At 37.0% G+C, this 14,354-nt stretch overlaps 1 protein-coding gene across 1 annotated transcript in view; it reads left to right on the forward strand.

The window, feature by feature from the left end:
• HERC2 (HECT and RLD domain containing E3 ubiquitin protein ligase 2) overlaps positions 1-14,354 on the forward strand; it is a gene marked incomplete at both ends in the record, with an annotated part of 63,589 nt that overhangs the window by 35,971 nt on the left and 13,264 nt on the right. Inside the window, 16 exons of the mRNA XM_009706873.1 lie at positions 1,737-1,842; positions 2,007-2,098; positions 2,659-2,834; positions 3,404-3,515; positions 4,472-4,553; positions 4,655-4,798; positions 5,101-5,191; positions 6,632-6,809; positions 7,274-7,355; positions 7,438-7,609; positions 9,589-9,733; positions 10,435-10,660; positions 11,556-11,727; positions 12,294-12,480; positions 13,268-13,408; positions 13,772-13,963. Of these exons, the coding sequence (XP_009705175.1) occupies positions 1,737-1,842; positions 2,007-2,098; positions 2,659-2,834; positions 3,404-3,515; positions 4,472-4,553; positions 4,655-4,798; positions 5,101-5,191; positions 6,632-6,809; positions 7,274-7,355; positions 7,438-7,609; positions 9,589-9,733; positions 10,435-10,660; positions 11,556-11,727; positions 12,294-12,480; positions 13,268-13,408; positions 13,772-13,963 (2,298 nt within the window). The remainder of the gene's footprint in view (positions 1-1,736; positions 1,843-2,006; positions 2,099-2,658; positions 2,835-3,403; positions 3,516-4,471; positions 4,554-4,654; positions 4,799-5,100; positions 5,192-6,631; positions 6,810-7,273; positions 7,356-7,437; positions 7,610-9,588; positions 9,734-10,434; positions 10,661-11,555; positions 11,728-12,293; positions 12,481-13,267; positions 13,409-13,771; positions 13,964-14,354) is intronic.

Genomic DNA, 14,354 nt, shown 5'->3' on the forward strand with positions numbered 1-14,354 from the left:
CTTTAGTGTCAGATAGAAGAGTAGTAAAAACAGTTATCTGAAGTACAAAACTGTTTCTTCATAGTAAATGCGCCTATTTTTTATAAAGCTGTACTTTATCTTTCTAATTATTTCATGTGAATTATAAGGAACTTGTGTGATTTTTGAAATACGGTGTAATTATTCTATTCTGTAGTTGGTTATATGATTACAATTGCCTTTTCAGTATAATAACCGATGACAATTGTTCTTAACAGTCCCATTGATTATATTTTACTTAAGTGAGTTTGTTGCAATGCGAAAAGCACCTGTTCTCAGTAGCTAAAACTGCCTCCGAGCACTCCCTCACTTGCACAGAATCATGAAATATTTCAAGTTGGAAGGAACCCATAAGGATCGTCAGGTCCAACTCTGCTCTTCACAGGACTACCTAAAATGAAACCATATGACCAAGAGCACCTTCTAGATGCTCCTTGAACTGTCACAGGCTTGGTGCCGTTACCACTTCCCTGGGGAGCCTGTTCCAGTGACCAACCACCTTCTGAGTGAACAACCTTTTCCTAATGTCCAATCTGAACTTCCCCGACCCAGCTTCATTCCGTTTCCTCATGTCCTATCACTGGTCACCAGAGGGAGGAGATCAGCACCTCTCCCTCTGCTGTCTGTCTTAAGGCAGTTGTAGACGGCGATGAGGTCACTCCTCAGCCTTCTCTTCTCCAAGCTGAACAAGCCAAGTGACCTCATAAGTCTTGCCCTTGAGACCTTACACCATCTTGGCTATCCTCCTCTGGACACACTCTAATAGTTTGATGTCCTTCTTCTACTGAGTCCAAAACTGCACACAGTGCTTGAGGTGGGCCTGCACCAGTGCAATGTAGAGTGGGACAATCACCTCCCTTGACTGGCTAGCCGTGCTGTACTTGATGCACCCCAGGACACGGTTGGCCCTTTTGGCTGCCAGGGCTCAGTGTTGACTCATATACAACTTGCCATCGATCCAAACTCCCATGTCTCTTTCCATGGGGCTGTTCTCCAGCTTCTCATCCCTCAATTTGTATGGATAAGCAGGGTTACCCCATCCCAGGTGGAGAATCTGGCACTTGCTCTTGTTAAATTCCATACAGTTGGTGATTGTCCAGCTCTCTAGTCCATCCAGATCTCTCTGTAAGGCCTCTCTACCCTCAAGGGAGTCCACAACTTCTCCTAGTTTAGTGTCATTGGGAAACTGGCTTAATGTACATGACTCCTGCATCCAGATCATTCATAAAAAGCATTGTTTCTTAGTTTATGGTTTACCAGTTTTATTGGCCTGCAGTGCTGCTTTGTGGCCAGCCTAGGCACCAGGGTTTGCAGCTAGGCTTCTCTCCAGTGTGTTTTGATGCTCTGATGACGGCCATGCTGAGATTATCTCCAAGTACCCTTCCTTTGGGTTGTCTACAGACAGTAACAAAAGATTTGCATTATCTCCCATTTCTTGACCTCCAGTGGTATTGTGCTCGCTCAGTCATCTCAATGGTGCTGCCCTTGGGTGAAATAAATCATTTGCTGCAACTGTTTCTCTTGTATTTGGAGGTTGGATGAGAGAGAAGTTCACAGGGTCATTTTCCTTTGGCCAGTTCCCATGCATTGCAGCTGTTGGGTACCATTCACAAATGTTTTTCATACTTTCTTCAAAAATAGCACACATTTATTCTTGTTAACCATATGGCAGTCCTAACAATACTATCTGAAAACGAAATTCTGTGTGTTTCCCCTAGCACTGGATTCGGTTGGAGATTTTTCCAGATGTTCTTGTTCACAGACTAAAGATGATAGTGGACCCTGCAGACAGCAGTTACATGCCCTCTTTAGTTGTAGTTTCAGGTATGTATATGTTCTCTGAGAAGTCTGAAAAATACTTTTTTGTACATTCAACAGTAGGTATTTCACTGGTGTTAACATAGTCATCTTTTTAACATTCATAGTGCCTGTTTGTGAAACAAACACCGTATCTTAAAATGTTTTTCTTTCCATGTTTTGTTTTCTAGGGGGGAACTCCTTAAATAACCTTATAGAGCTAAAGACAATCAATATAAATCCTACAGACACCACAGTGCCTCTTCTCAGTGACTGTACAGAAGTAAGTAAAGTTTGTGTGAGATTTACTCTTGTACGCAACAGAAAAATATTTTGCTGCAAGAGATGGATGAAAAGCACTATTATGATTATTAAAGCATGGTATTTTACTTTTCCTCTAAATTAGCACTATTTCTGGCAGTTTAGTGAAGTTAATTATCCTGATAAGTCTATAATAGCCTTAGTAGTAAAGATATTTTAATTTTTTTGATGTAAATCAAAATACCTATGAACCAAGAAGACTTCCCAATAAACTTAAATTTGGGGATAGTTTTGGTGGGTGATAAAGCTTATTTTGGATAGTAGTTCTGACCTTTTTCAGTAATGGCAAGGAGGAATGCATAATGAATTTTTAGAAGATTGGAAGTGAAATACTTCTCAAATTAATAAGGCCATATGTTTATCTTAAAATATGAATTATGTAGGGATGAAAAGCCAAATATTTGAAGTTACAGATTGGTTTTGTTAAGGTGACAAAGTCAAGCAAAAGTTCTAATTCTCTCCTATGTTTTATAAAGTTATATAGTACCCAAAAGATGGCAATTTAGTTTTTTTTCTTCTTAGTACCATAGGTATCTTGAGATTGCAATCAAGCAGTGCAGAAGCTCTGGGATTGATTGCAAAATACATGGCCTCAGCATACTGGGACGTATACGTGCAGAGGATGAAGATTTGGCTGCAGTCCCTTTCCTTGCTTCTGATAATGAGGAAGAGGATGATGATAAAGCTAACACTGGGAGGTAGGTAACTGTAGGGGCAAGGGGGAGATGATAAAGAACCTTAATATCTATGTATTCCTATAATAATAAGAGGTTTATTCCAAGAACAACTTAATTAGGTTGAATGGTAGTGAAGAGAAATGAGTATCTTAGTTTGTCAGAATTGTAAGTAGTTCATTTGTTGATAAATAACTTCTTTAAGATAATCACACTGGTAAGGTGATAGCATTTTGTACAACTCTTCTGCTTCTGCAGTATATTTGGAGTTGAAAACCTAGCTAAAAACTTGGTGTGTTTATATTTGGTGTGTGGCATGTGTATATTTACCACTGATCAGCAAAACGTTCCGGTGGGTTTTTTTCTGTTGTGGTTTTGTTTTTTTTTTTCCTTTTTTTGTTGTTGTTATTGGGTTTTGTTGGTTTTGTTTGTTTTGCTTGTATTTCTTATAATCACCAATTAACTGTGGTGGTATAGTTTGAGTACTGAAACTGTTCCAAACTGTAAAAATCAGTAAATACAGTAAAAAGGTGCCTATGCTATAGCATGCTGGTTGCTAAACTGACTGTTTTTTTTTTTCTCAATATGTTCAGCCTTGTTAGAAAGAAGGCAGCTGGGCTCGAATCGGCAGCTACAATAAGAACCAAAGTTTTCGTTTGGGGACTGAATGACAAAGACCAATTGGGAGGGCTAAAAGGTTCCAAGGTACGTTTGGTGTTTTCATACTTAAGTACAAAACAGAAACAGCTAAAAATAAAATGTACAAATCTCATGCAACTCAGAATTAATTCAAAATTAATCAGAATTTTACAGTTTTATTATCAAAAACTACAAGGAGTAGGTTTTAATGGCTTTTTACTACTGAGAAATGTAGGTGTCTGCTGGGTGGAAAATTGGAGAAAACTTGCATTGTGGTTGGTACTCCGAAATACAGTTTGATTTTTAGCGGCCAGTTAATTTGTTTTAGGTGATAGTGAACTAATTGTTCTAAAAATGTGTAGCACTGTATACATATTCTGCTCCTTTTGAGTTTGAGTGCATGAAATGAAGATATTGGTTAACTTTTCTATGTATTACTTGTACCCGGAGCTGGTGCAGTCATCAGAAAGGAATGTAAGTTCCTTACAGTTCAGTGTAATTTGAGAGGAAGTTCAGCTCTGAGTGCAGCCATTTATGCGTAACTTTTAATATAATGCAAGATGGAAAATACATGGCGAATGTTTAATCAATTTAAGATATCGTTAATCTGAAAAGTATGTTAAGAGAGCATTTCTTTAATTTTTGTAAATAAAATGTGTACTCTTGGATCCATAGAGTGCCTTTCAAGAAACATGAAGTTAACTGTTACTGTATTCTTTGGTTTTCTCAAGAAAACTTTACTAAAAGGAAAGTCCTTGTTTTTATCACATTTAATTTTTTTCTCGGGCTTTGTATTTATCATAGTTTCAGTATTAAATGGTTTTTCTTGGTTTCTCTATTTTGCTTGGTGTATATTAACCAGTATGTGTGAAGTGTCTGAATAATATGGAGAGTTTCATATATTTAAAAAAAAAAAAAGTACCTGTTAGATTAACTGGTTTATCACTTAAGAATATCTCTTCTTTTTAAATTATGAAACTTTAAAGTGTATTGTAATGATTTTTATTTCCTGTCTGCTCTAGATAAAGGTCCCTTCCTTTTCTGAAACCCTGTCTGCCTTGAATGTTGTACAAGTAGCTGGAGGATCCAAAAGCCTTTTTGCAGGTAAAACAAGTTTAAAATAAATATAATTATTAAGAGCAGAAACAGATTTCCAGTTGTGAAACATTAATGGTGTTTCAAACTTTTTTTTTCTTCATTTTCAGTGACTGTAGAGGGTAAAGTATATGCCTGTGGAGAAGCCACAAATGGAAGGCTGGGTTTAGGAATATCTAGTGGAACTGTGCCTATTCCCCGCCAGATTACAGCTCTCAGTAACTATGTGGTAAAGAAGGTGGCTGTTCACTCAGGTACTGACTATTGCTATTCTTATATACATAAACATAACATATTAAGCCTGAAAATAGTTGCTTTGCAATTTTCTTGGGTGCTGTGATGCCCCAGCATATCTGATATCTTAAATTTTTTTTAAAATAAGTATTGGTTATTAAATTCTGTCTGCATACAATGTCAGATTAAATCTCATGGTTCTGTTTTTAAAATCTATGAATTTAGACCGTACACGGTTTCTTACTTGCTGGAAGTTAAATTTGTTAACTTCTGAACGGTTTTCTGAAAGCTTGAAAATTTAAATTTCTATTTACACTTTCAGGTGGCCGGCATGCTATGGCATTAACTGTTGATGGAAAGGTATTTTCATGGGGTGAAGGAGATGATGGAAAACTTGGTCACTTCAGTCGAATGTAAGGATACCAAATTTGTCTGTATTTCAGTAAGAGAATATTTGTGTTGCATGATATAACACAGCTGACCACTACTATTGACAATGACAGGACTTTTAATACAACGGGAATAAAAAAATTGTGTTGTGAAAAGATTTTTTTTTTTCTTTTCCCCAGCAGTGTATATCAATTTATGGCGCAGCATTTGTAGCAGTCTTCAGTCATTTCAAAAGGAGGCATTCAATTAGTATAATACTTGGAAACATACTTAGTGGATGAAGTCCTTAATAGTATTTTTGAATGTCATTGGTGAAATGGCACACTTTTAGACATAGAGTATTTGGTTATTTTTATAAGGTAAGGTTTACAGAGCTGCCTTGACCTGTAAAACCATAGCAGTTTTACATTCCTGAGCTATAACAGTTCATAACAGCTTGACAGAGTATTTTGTAGCCCTTTTCTTTAGACTTCTGTTCACAAACTTGTTAGCCAGAAATACACTTCTTACATTCTTCAGTAATAAATAGTTTAATCCTCCATAGGACAGCTTTGAGGAAAAAGCACTACAGAACAATGTTTTGAAAGGAAAAAAAAAACACCACAAACCATAACCAATGGAGAAATCTTTGTTTTTCATTCTGATATATTTTGAAGGCTTGCTCAGAATAGATAAAAAATTACAGTGCCCAACTCAGATGGTTATTATATGACTACAAATAAATGTTCATAGGGGTATGTGTGTCAGATCAATGAAGAGGAAAGTCCAGATTAGAGCAGTATTGTTGTTTATGGTTCAAGTGCCTCATGGTTTCTGTAATTTTATTAAAAGTGAGACTTGGAACTCTTGGGCATTTCATGGGAGCAAGTTTTCAGAGGCCATGCATAATTTCATAAAACATTAATAGTGGCTCTGATACACAGTCAATGTTAGAAAACCTTGAATTGAAACTCTTCCCTGAATTTAGAGAATATTGTAGCCATATGAATAGTAAAAGTTTCCAGTACTCTCATAGAAGCCTAACAGTAAATTCCACTTCTCATTTCTGTCTTGTAAAGAGCAAAGTTGGGATGGAAGTGTCATCTCTTAATTTTACTATCTGGCTCTGTGTCCACAGGTACCAAATCACTGAACTTTGGGAAATGACAGGATATCAGTTTTCACTTTGTATTACACACTTTTTAGTTGATTCATCACTTTAGCATTTTGGCTTTGTCACCTAAGTTTTGCACCGTATACTTTAAAATATTTCTTCAAATAAACTTTGAAGTATGTTAAAATAGTGTAAACTTTAGATTTTTGGTACCACTAAAGAGTACGTCTTGGGATTATAATGTTGCATCTTCTTTTATTTTTAGGTTGCTGTTAGTTATTGCACAAAATTTTTTGGATGATGAATGTTGGAGTATATTGTGCAACTCTTTCATAATGAGCACAATGAATTCTTTACTCATTTTCTCTAGGAACTGTGATAAACCCAGATTGATAGAAGCGTTGAAAACAAAACGCATCCGTGATATTGCTTGTGGCAGTTCCCACAGTGCTGCCATTACCTCTAGTGGTGAACTGTATACGTGGGGTCTTGGAGAGTATGGAAGGCTAGGACATGGAGATAATACCACACAGCTGAAGCCTAAAATGGTAAAATAAATGTTTCTTGTCTCTGATGAAATGCGAATGTGTTTGTTTAATAAATGATAAAATAAAGCTAAAGTAAAGCCAAAAACTCTGAAAGCAGTATGAAGACTTCACTTTGGAGTGATCTAAATTAGATTTTGGTACACGTATCTCTAATAACAGGAAAGCTATTTCAGAAAGGCCAAAAAGATCCAGGCTCTTTCTTTTTTTGGGGGAAGTGATGTGAAATGGCTAGTGCTGTTTTGAACATTCATGTCCTGCATCTACTTTAATACACAGCTGGAAGCTACTGCTGTCATTGAGCAATGGATTGGATCCTGAGCGAGCAAGGCTTGATAATCCTTTGCTAAATGGCATGCTCAGGCTGGTCACAATGAACGAGATCAGTCATATGAGGTTGAAAATGTCTGTAAGGTTTTAAGATGTAATTTCTTGGAAATGTCTTGCCTGCTTTTTCTCTTTTATAGGTTAAAGTGCTCCTTGGCCACAGAGTCATTCAGGTTGCTTGTGGAAGCAGAGATGCTCAGACTCTTGCTTTGACAGATGAAGGTAGGAATATCTTGTTCCAGAAACTTTCTAGCACATGGGAATACTGTGATCATTGTTTGACCTGCAGTTTGGTGTTTGTTAGGTTTGGTGTTTTCTTGGGGTGATGGTGATTTTGGAAAACTGGGCCGAGGAGGAAGTGAAGGATGCAACATTCCTCAGAACATTGAAAGACTGAACGGCCAAGGCGTTTGTCAGATTGAGTGTGGTGCTCAGTTCTCATTGGCACTGACCAAGTCAGGAGTGGTATGGACATGGTACGTTACATTTGCCAGAAAGTATTAACAAAGCAATTGCTAAGTACGTGTTGTATTTATTGCTGTTTGACTGTCTTAATTCCACCTGTGCCTTATCTCTGTGCTTTGTCTTTTATATTGGCAGCTTTTTGAGACAAGCTGTAATCTGTTCAGTTACTCCAATGCTGTGTCTTGTAGCATGCTCAGTTGTGTATTGTGCTCTGTTAGGTTGCCTGGGTCTTACTGAATTAGTGGAGGAAGGGAGAGATCATTCCCTCTCTTGGGAGCAATGGAGCGTGTGAAGGAACGTTAATTCAAGACTTTGGAGTGGAGTGGGAAAAAGAACAGAACCTGCGAATCGTGGTTTGGAGTACGTAGATTACAGCTAGAGCTGAGACAGAGTAAGGATGTAGTAGAGTAAGGAAGGAAACTAAAGTTCAAAGGAGGTGGGAACAACTTCCTTGGAAACGCAGCATTTCTACAGAGCTCATTGCTGCTTAGAAGGCCACTGAGTTGTCAGTAATGATGCCTTGAAGCAAAAACTGGTATGAGATGATCACAGAGTTATTCAGAAACCCTTTTTATTTTTCTTCTGGTTGTCTGCTTGCTTCTGCTTTGTTTTGAACAGAAACCTGGCTTTTTGAGTTTATAAACCTTTCTGTAAAATTTGAGAGCTTACTGTATGTCAGGTCAACTTCAGAGCTGTAATGAGATCAAGGTCTTACCCCATCCTTGTGTAATAAGACTATGACCCGTTTGATGTATATCAAAACTAAGAAGACTTAAAATGGTCTTTTTTGTTGTATTATTTGTCAGCAATTGATGAATGATATGAAGAGAAATCCACAAAACTTCCATTTTTGTAAGTTACTTTTATTCTTAAAAGGGAGAAAAGCTTTTAGCAGAGATGTAGTTTCTTGGAATGGCCACTGGAAACTATTTTTCTCTCTCGCTTCCCCCCTCCTCTTTTAAATGCTTTTTTCGTAGTGCTGAAAGGAGAAAGAGGAAAGGGAATCTGACAGTCTTTTAAAAAACTCTTTGCAAAATTCTTGTTCATTCCTTCCTTCATTCCTTCCTGCTGTCCCACAGTTTGTCTTAACACTGTTAAGTCTAGTCATAAAATCTACAGCTATTTCATGACATTAGAGCTCTACAGGGGGATTTTTTGGGTCTGTTTCAGCTGTGCATGTCTGCACTTTAGGTTGGCTGAGTTGCTTCTAAAATTTTATTCTTATCTTCTTGAATTTGTACTTGTATGAGGGAAAAATCACAAATTCTGTGTTCTAACTTCAGGTATGCAACAGTGCTATGTATCATATTCACCTCCAGCATAACACAACCTTTCTTGAGAAAAATAGATGTTGGTTGTGGTAAGCAGCAGAACACAGTGGAAGAAATCTCTGGGTTTTTTTTTTTTCTTCCTTACTGACATTCTTAGAGGCTTTTAAAGTTGTTTACATTACTTTTGCGTATGGTATATTTTTAGTGCAGTTTGTCTGTAACAATTTTAGAAGAATTTAAGTTATGGAGGCTTGAGAACCAATATTGAGGCTTGCAACAGTGTGAAAAAACTCAATTCTGAAAACATGTTAGTTCCGGTATATTTTTTCATGTAGGCAGACTTGTTAAAGGGTCTAATATTGTTAGATTTATCCTCAGTAATATAAATCTGTCCAAGTCTATCAAAACACATCAGTTTTGTAAGTGTTTATAATTGCAGTGTTTGTGCAACGGAGGAAATTAAATGTCATCACAGTTGCGCAACATACAAAAAAATAATCATCATGATGCCTGTTCTCTGCTGAGGTGAAAAGCTACAGAGTCACAGAACTGGAGTTACCCTTATTTTTAGGCCTTTGTAATTCAGATTTGAAGAATTTGTTGGTGCTTGTGTTTAATCCCAGTGATAAATGAAGTATTTTGATTTGGGAAGCTGCATTGACACAGGAATGTGTAAACAATGTAATTATTTTGAATTTCACGTTTACTATCTGTTGCAGGGGTAAGGGCGACTACTTCAGGCTAGGCCATGGCACAGATGTCCATGTACGAAAGCCACAAGTTGTGGAAGGACTGAGGGGTAAAAAGATTGTGCACGTGGCTGTAGGCGCACTGCATTGTCTAGCAGTTACTGACACTGGACAGGTACATTGTGCGTCACCCTCCTTGCCCCTTTTTCCTTGTCCAGAAAGGAGTAAACTAAACTGTTGAGGAAGAGGAGTGCAGTAGTGTTGGTGCTGATTAAATGGAATAAAAATTTCTAATGATATTTATTTGCTTGTTAAGGTCCTGAATAAATAGGAGCGTGATTGTAATTTAAAATATATTAGCTTTCATGTTATTATTGGAGTTTAAATGTTGTTGTCATAACAGCTTCTGTAGTATTTTCCTAGTTTATGTATTATCTCATGATCAGTTTCCTGCTTCTCACTCTTGAAATGCAGAAGCAGTCATAATACTGTGGACAGATTTTTCTGCTGTGATCCAGCATTATCATTATCATAGTATTGATTCCCCAATGTAATTACCATGCAACTAATTCTTCTAACTTACTGTTCACTGTGAATATTGAATAATTTATGAATCGACTGATGATTTATGAATTGGCAATAATTTATGAATCATCTGATAAAGTGCTGCTTTGATTTTTTTTTTTTCTTTTTTTCTTTCAGTGTATGGTATTGTTGGCATTATTTAACAGGGAAAAAAGTCATAGCAATAGGTTCTCTAAAGTGTCCTAGATTAATAATACAAATCACTAAGATTCCTTTGTAGGAATTTTTAAGAAAACAATTAAATGAGGCAACCAGTGAAGCAAAGTAATATGTGAAAATGTTTACTGGCAGGTTTATGCTTGGGGTGACAATGACCATGGGCAACAAGGCAATGGAACTACTACAGTCAATAGAAAGCCCACTCTTGTCCAGGGCTTGGAAGGCCAGAAAATCACTCGGGTTGCTTGTGGGTCTTCCCACAGTGTAGCATGGACAACAGTGGATGTAGCTACACCGTCTGTTCATGAACCAGTACTTTTCCAGACAGCGAGGGACCCTTTAGGTGCTTCTTATCTTGGTTGGTATTTATTGCCTTACGTTGTGGGTTTTTTTTCTTTTAGTTTTTTATGCCATTGGAGAGTTAGTTGTGAGTATGGCTTAACAGGTGATAGGAGAGTGCAAAAAGAAGACTATCTCTTAAAAAACACCAACAAAAACATACCTCTAAAAAAACCCCAACAAAACCTTCTTACTGAAAGTGAAAGTTTTAAAGGACTTGTTCAGAAGTAGTACTACTTTGAACTTTTATTGTTCTTCAGGAAATTAAAATGCAACATGCTTTATCAAATGCCCCAAAGACATTGTCTTTAATCTGGGATAGAGCTTTATGGAGGCAATGGTAGATGGATGCTACTGTAATATTGGTCATCTTACATGTTACCTTCTGCTGTAATTCTTGATGGTACTGTTACCTTTTGTTTCTAAGGTAGATGACTTAAGGAGGCAAAACAACAATGTTTTGTGTTGAATATAAAAGCACCAAACATTTTGCTAATTAAGCTTTTTCATGAACAAGGTGATATATTTAAAAAAGAGCAAGAACTAAATATATAGAATATTTGATTAGTATTTTTAAGAGTACCTAATAAATATTCTTGCTATTTGAGAAATCTCTGTGTAAGTAAAACTTCTTTTTAGATGCTGATCACCAAAGTATTTATATCTGTATTACCTTAATCTTCATGAGTAAGTAACAAGATGGAACACTATTTTATGAAAGCCCTTGCTGCAAAACCTCAGTATTGACTTTAGTGTTGTAAGTGTAGACACTGCAGTTTAAGAATCTACAGTAGAGTTAGTTTTACAGTGATCTTTGACTTAACAAAAGAAGTTAGATAAATCAGTTCCGGTAATGTATTACACCATTAAAAAATGCTTACCTTCTCTTTTTTTTTTTTCTCCTCTCACTCCAGGTGTTCCTTCAGATGCAGATTCTTCTGCTGCCAGTAACAAAATTAGTGGGGCAAACAGTTCCAAACCAAATCGCCCTTCCCTCGCTAAGATTCTCCTGTCACTTGATGGGAATGTTGCCAAACAGCAGGCGTTATCTCATATACTGATGGCATTACAAATCATGTATGCCAGGTAGACATGCAAACATTCTTGTCTTTCGCAGAACAAAAGGTGATATAGCTTACTGCCTACTAGGGTCTTTAGAGTCGGGTATAAATTGTTTCGCAAGTTTGGACTCCTCAGGATAGGCCTAAGCTTCATTATGTTTTCTTTTGATGTTGATGTTAGCTTTATGGTGTTATGTTCTCTTTACAGAAGCTCCCAGTGCCTGGGGAAAAAATTGTTTATTTAGGAATGCTCAAGTAGATCATGTAAAAGGAGTGTAAGTAAATCGTGGTAGATGATATGGAGGAAGCAGTGGGGGGCAGGTTGGAAAGAACAATAAAACTTTACAGTGCCCTCCTTGTTGGTAGAGAACGGAGTATTTGTGCTAAAATTTATGAAGAGGAACTCACTGAAATAGTGACCTTAAAACACAGTATTTGAGCATCAGGCCCAATGGAGAATGGAGATAAACTACTCTCTAAATTCCAGAGCTTGGAAACCTTTCCTTGTTTTATTAAGACAAACTAATATATTTTTAAGTTCAACAAGGGAGTATAATTAGGTTTATGCTAATCTGTCCTAAATGCTTTCAGGGATGCAGTTGTTGGAGCATTGATGCCTGCAAGTATGATTGCACCAGTAGAATGTCCCTCTTCATCACCAGCACCGCCATCGGATGCTACTTCTGCAGGAAGCCCTGCAAATGGAGATGAATGCGTGCTTGTAGGAGATATAGAAGAGAGGCTGAGCCCAAACCCATGGCAGGACAGGAGAGGGGAGGTAGTGTCAAATGAATTTTTCCATCAGTGTTGAGCAGTAAAGCTGAAAAGTATTGTCTCATTTAGTTTGATAATAGCAGAGATTAAACAGTTCTTTCGTGCTCTAACTTCAAGAGTGGGTACTCTGCGTATGTCAGATTTAGAAAAACTAAAATTTTAGTGTGAAATCAGTTTTGAACTTTCAGAATGCACTGTGTCGTTTAAATGTAATTGTGATGATTTCTGGTAGTATTTTAGAGTTAACATGAACATATTAGCCATTTGACCAGATATTAAATTAATTTTACAGGAGTGATCTTTTTTTAAAAAAAGTCAAGACTAAGGGAATATTTGACCATTATTTAATGAAATGTAATTGTAAGCTTATATCGACTAATGTAGACAGGGTGGCCTGAATGGAATTCTACTCTGTTGATTCCCAGCTGCTAACAGAAGCAGAAAAAGGAAAAAGCTTGCTACTGAAGAGATCTTTTCCTTTAACAAGCTATTAATCTGACATGTGTTGTTAGGGCTTGTCTTCTACATTGTAGACTTTTCTGCAGGCACTGATGTTTTATTGTATGTTTTTGTAGCAGCTGGCATTGAGGGGGGTGTTGGCTGGTTTGCTGTGCTAGGAACGTAAACTAGAAGCTAAAAATATAGGGAGCGAATCTGTTGGTTTGGAATTTATGGCTGGTTTTAAGTTGCTGCTATCTTTGAACATAAGCCCTTCTAATAAATAATTAGACTCGTAAAGATTTTACAGTATCTTGTTGCAGTTTTTGTTAGTTATTATTTGTTTTGGCTAGGTTGTTTCTTCAGAAGATGCTGTGACACCGTCTGCTGTAACTCCCTCAGCTGCTGCTGCCTCTTCCCGCCCTTTCATTCCAGTCACAGATGATCCTGGAGCTGCTAGTATCATTGCAGAAACCATGACAAAAACCAAAGAAGTAATGTTGTCAATACCTTCATTAAAACTTGAATCCTTGCTATGCTTTTATCAAGCAGTTTTGCTTATTTTGTGCTTTTAAAGTTGTCCTATAAATGACCGCATTTCTTAAATCTATCCAAAGACGAAGGGATTTTTTTTTGTTGTTGTTGTTGTCTGAAGTTAAGGGAGATTAGTTTTAGGAAAGCTTTTCACTTGAGAAGTGGGTTTAACATTAGCTTAATTTTGGGGCCATGTAATCCCAGATTTACCAATTGTCTTTTAAACTACCTTTGAACTTCTTCAGACAAGTTAACTTGTTCGGATTCGGTGAAATACTTCTTTCATCTTCACTATCTACATATTTCTGCAATTTCTTTTGTAGGACGTAGAAAGTCAAAGTAAAGTATCTGGCCCAGAACCACAGTACTTGGATGAGTTTACTAGTCTCTTAGTACCCGATGACACACGAGTTATGGTTGACCTGCTAAAGCTTGCTGTGTCCAACCGAGCAGGTGAAAAGGGAAGAGATGTTCTTTCGGCTGTGCTGTCTGGCATGGGCACAGCTTACCCACAGGTCAGGTTTTGTTTCTGTTGCATTTTAACTGTGTCCTTTGTATTAGTAGCTTACTAGAACACTTTCTTGTATTTGAAGTGCAGTTCAGCATACTGAGGAAATTAATAAACAGGAAAATTTGAGTTGAACTTGAATACACGTGAACCTTAATGGAAATATTACATGAATATATGCATGTGCTACAAATGTCATTAATAGACTATTTCCTCAATTTGTCATGCTGCAATTAAACATTAAAATAGAAGCTTAATGAACTGTATTTACGTATTGGACAAGTGACTGTGGTTATTGGAATGAAGCTGAATTAACCAAGCCCTATTTCTTGGATTAGTGGAATGTTAGTTTAGAAACTTCCATATTGGTTTTGTCTTGCATCTGAGTTTATTTCTCA

This window comes from Cariama cristata, unplaced genomic scaffold (assembly GCF_000690535.1).
Source record: "Cariama cristata isolate BGI_N322 unplaced genomic scaffold, ASM69053v1 scaffold1339, whole genome shotgun sequence".
Lineage (NCBI taxonomy): Eukaryota > Metazoa > Chordata > Aves > Cariamiformes > Cariamidae > Cariama > Cariama cristata.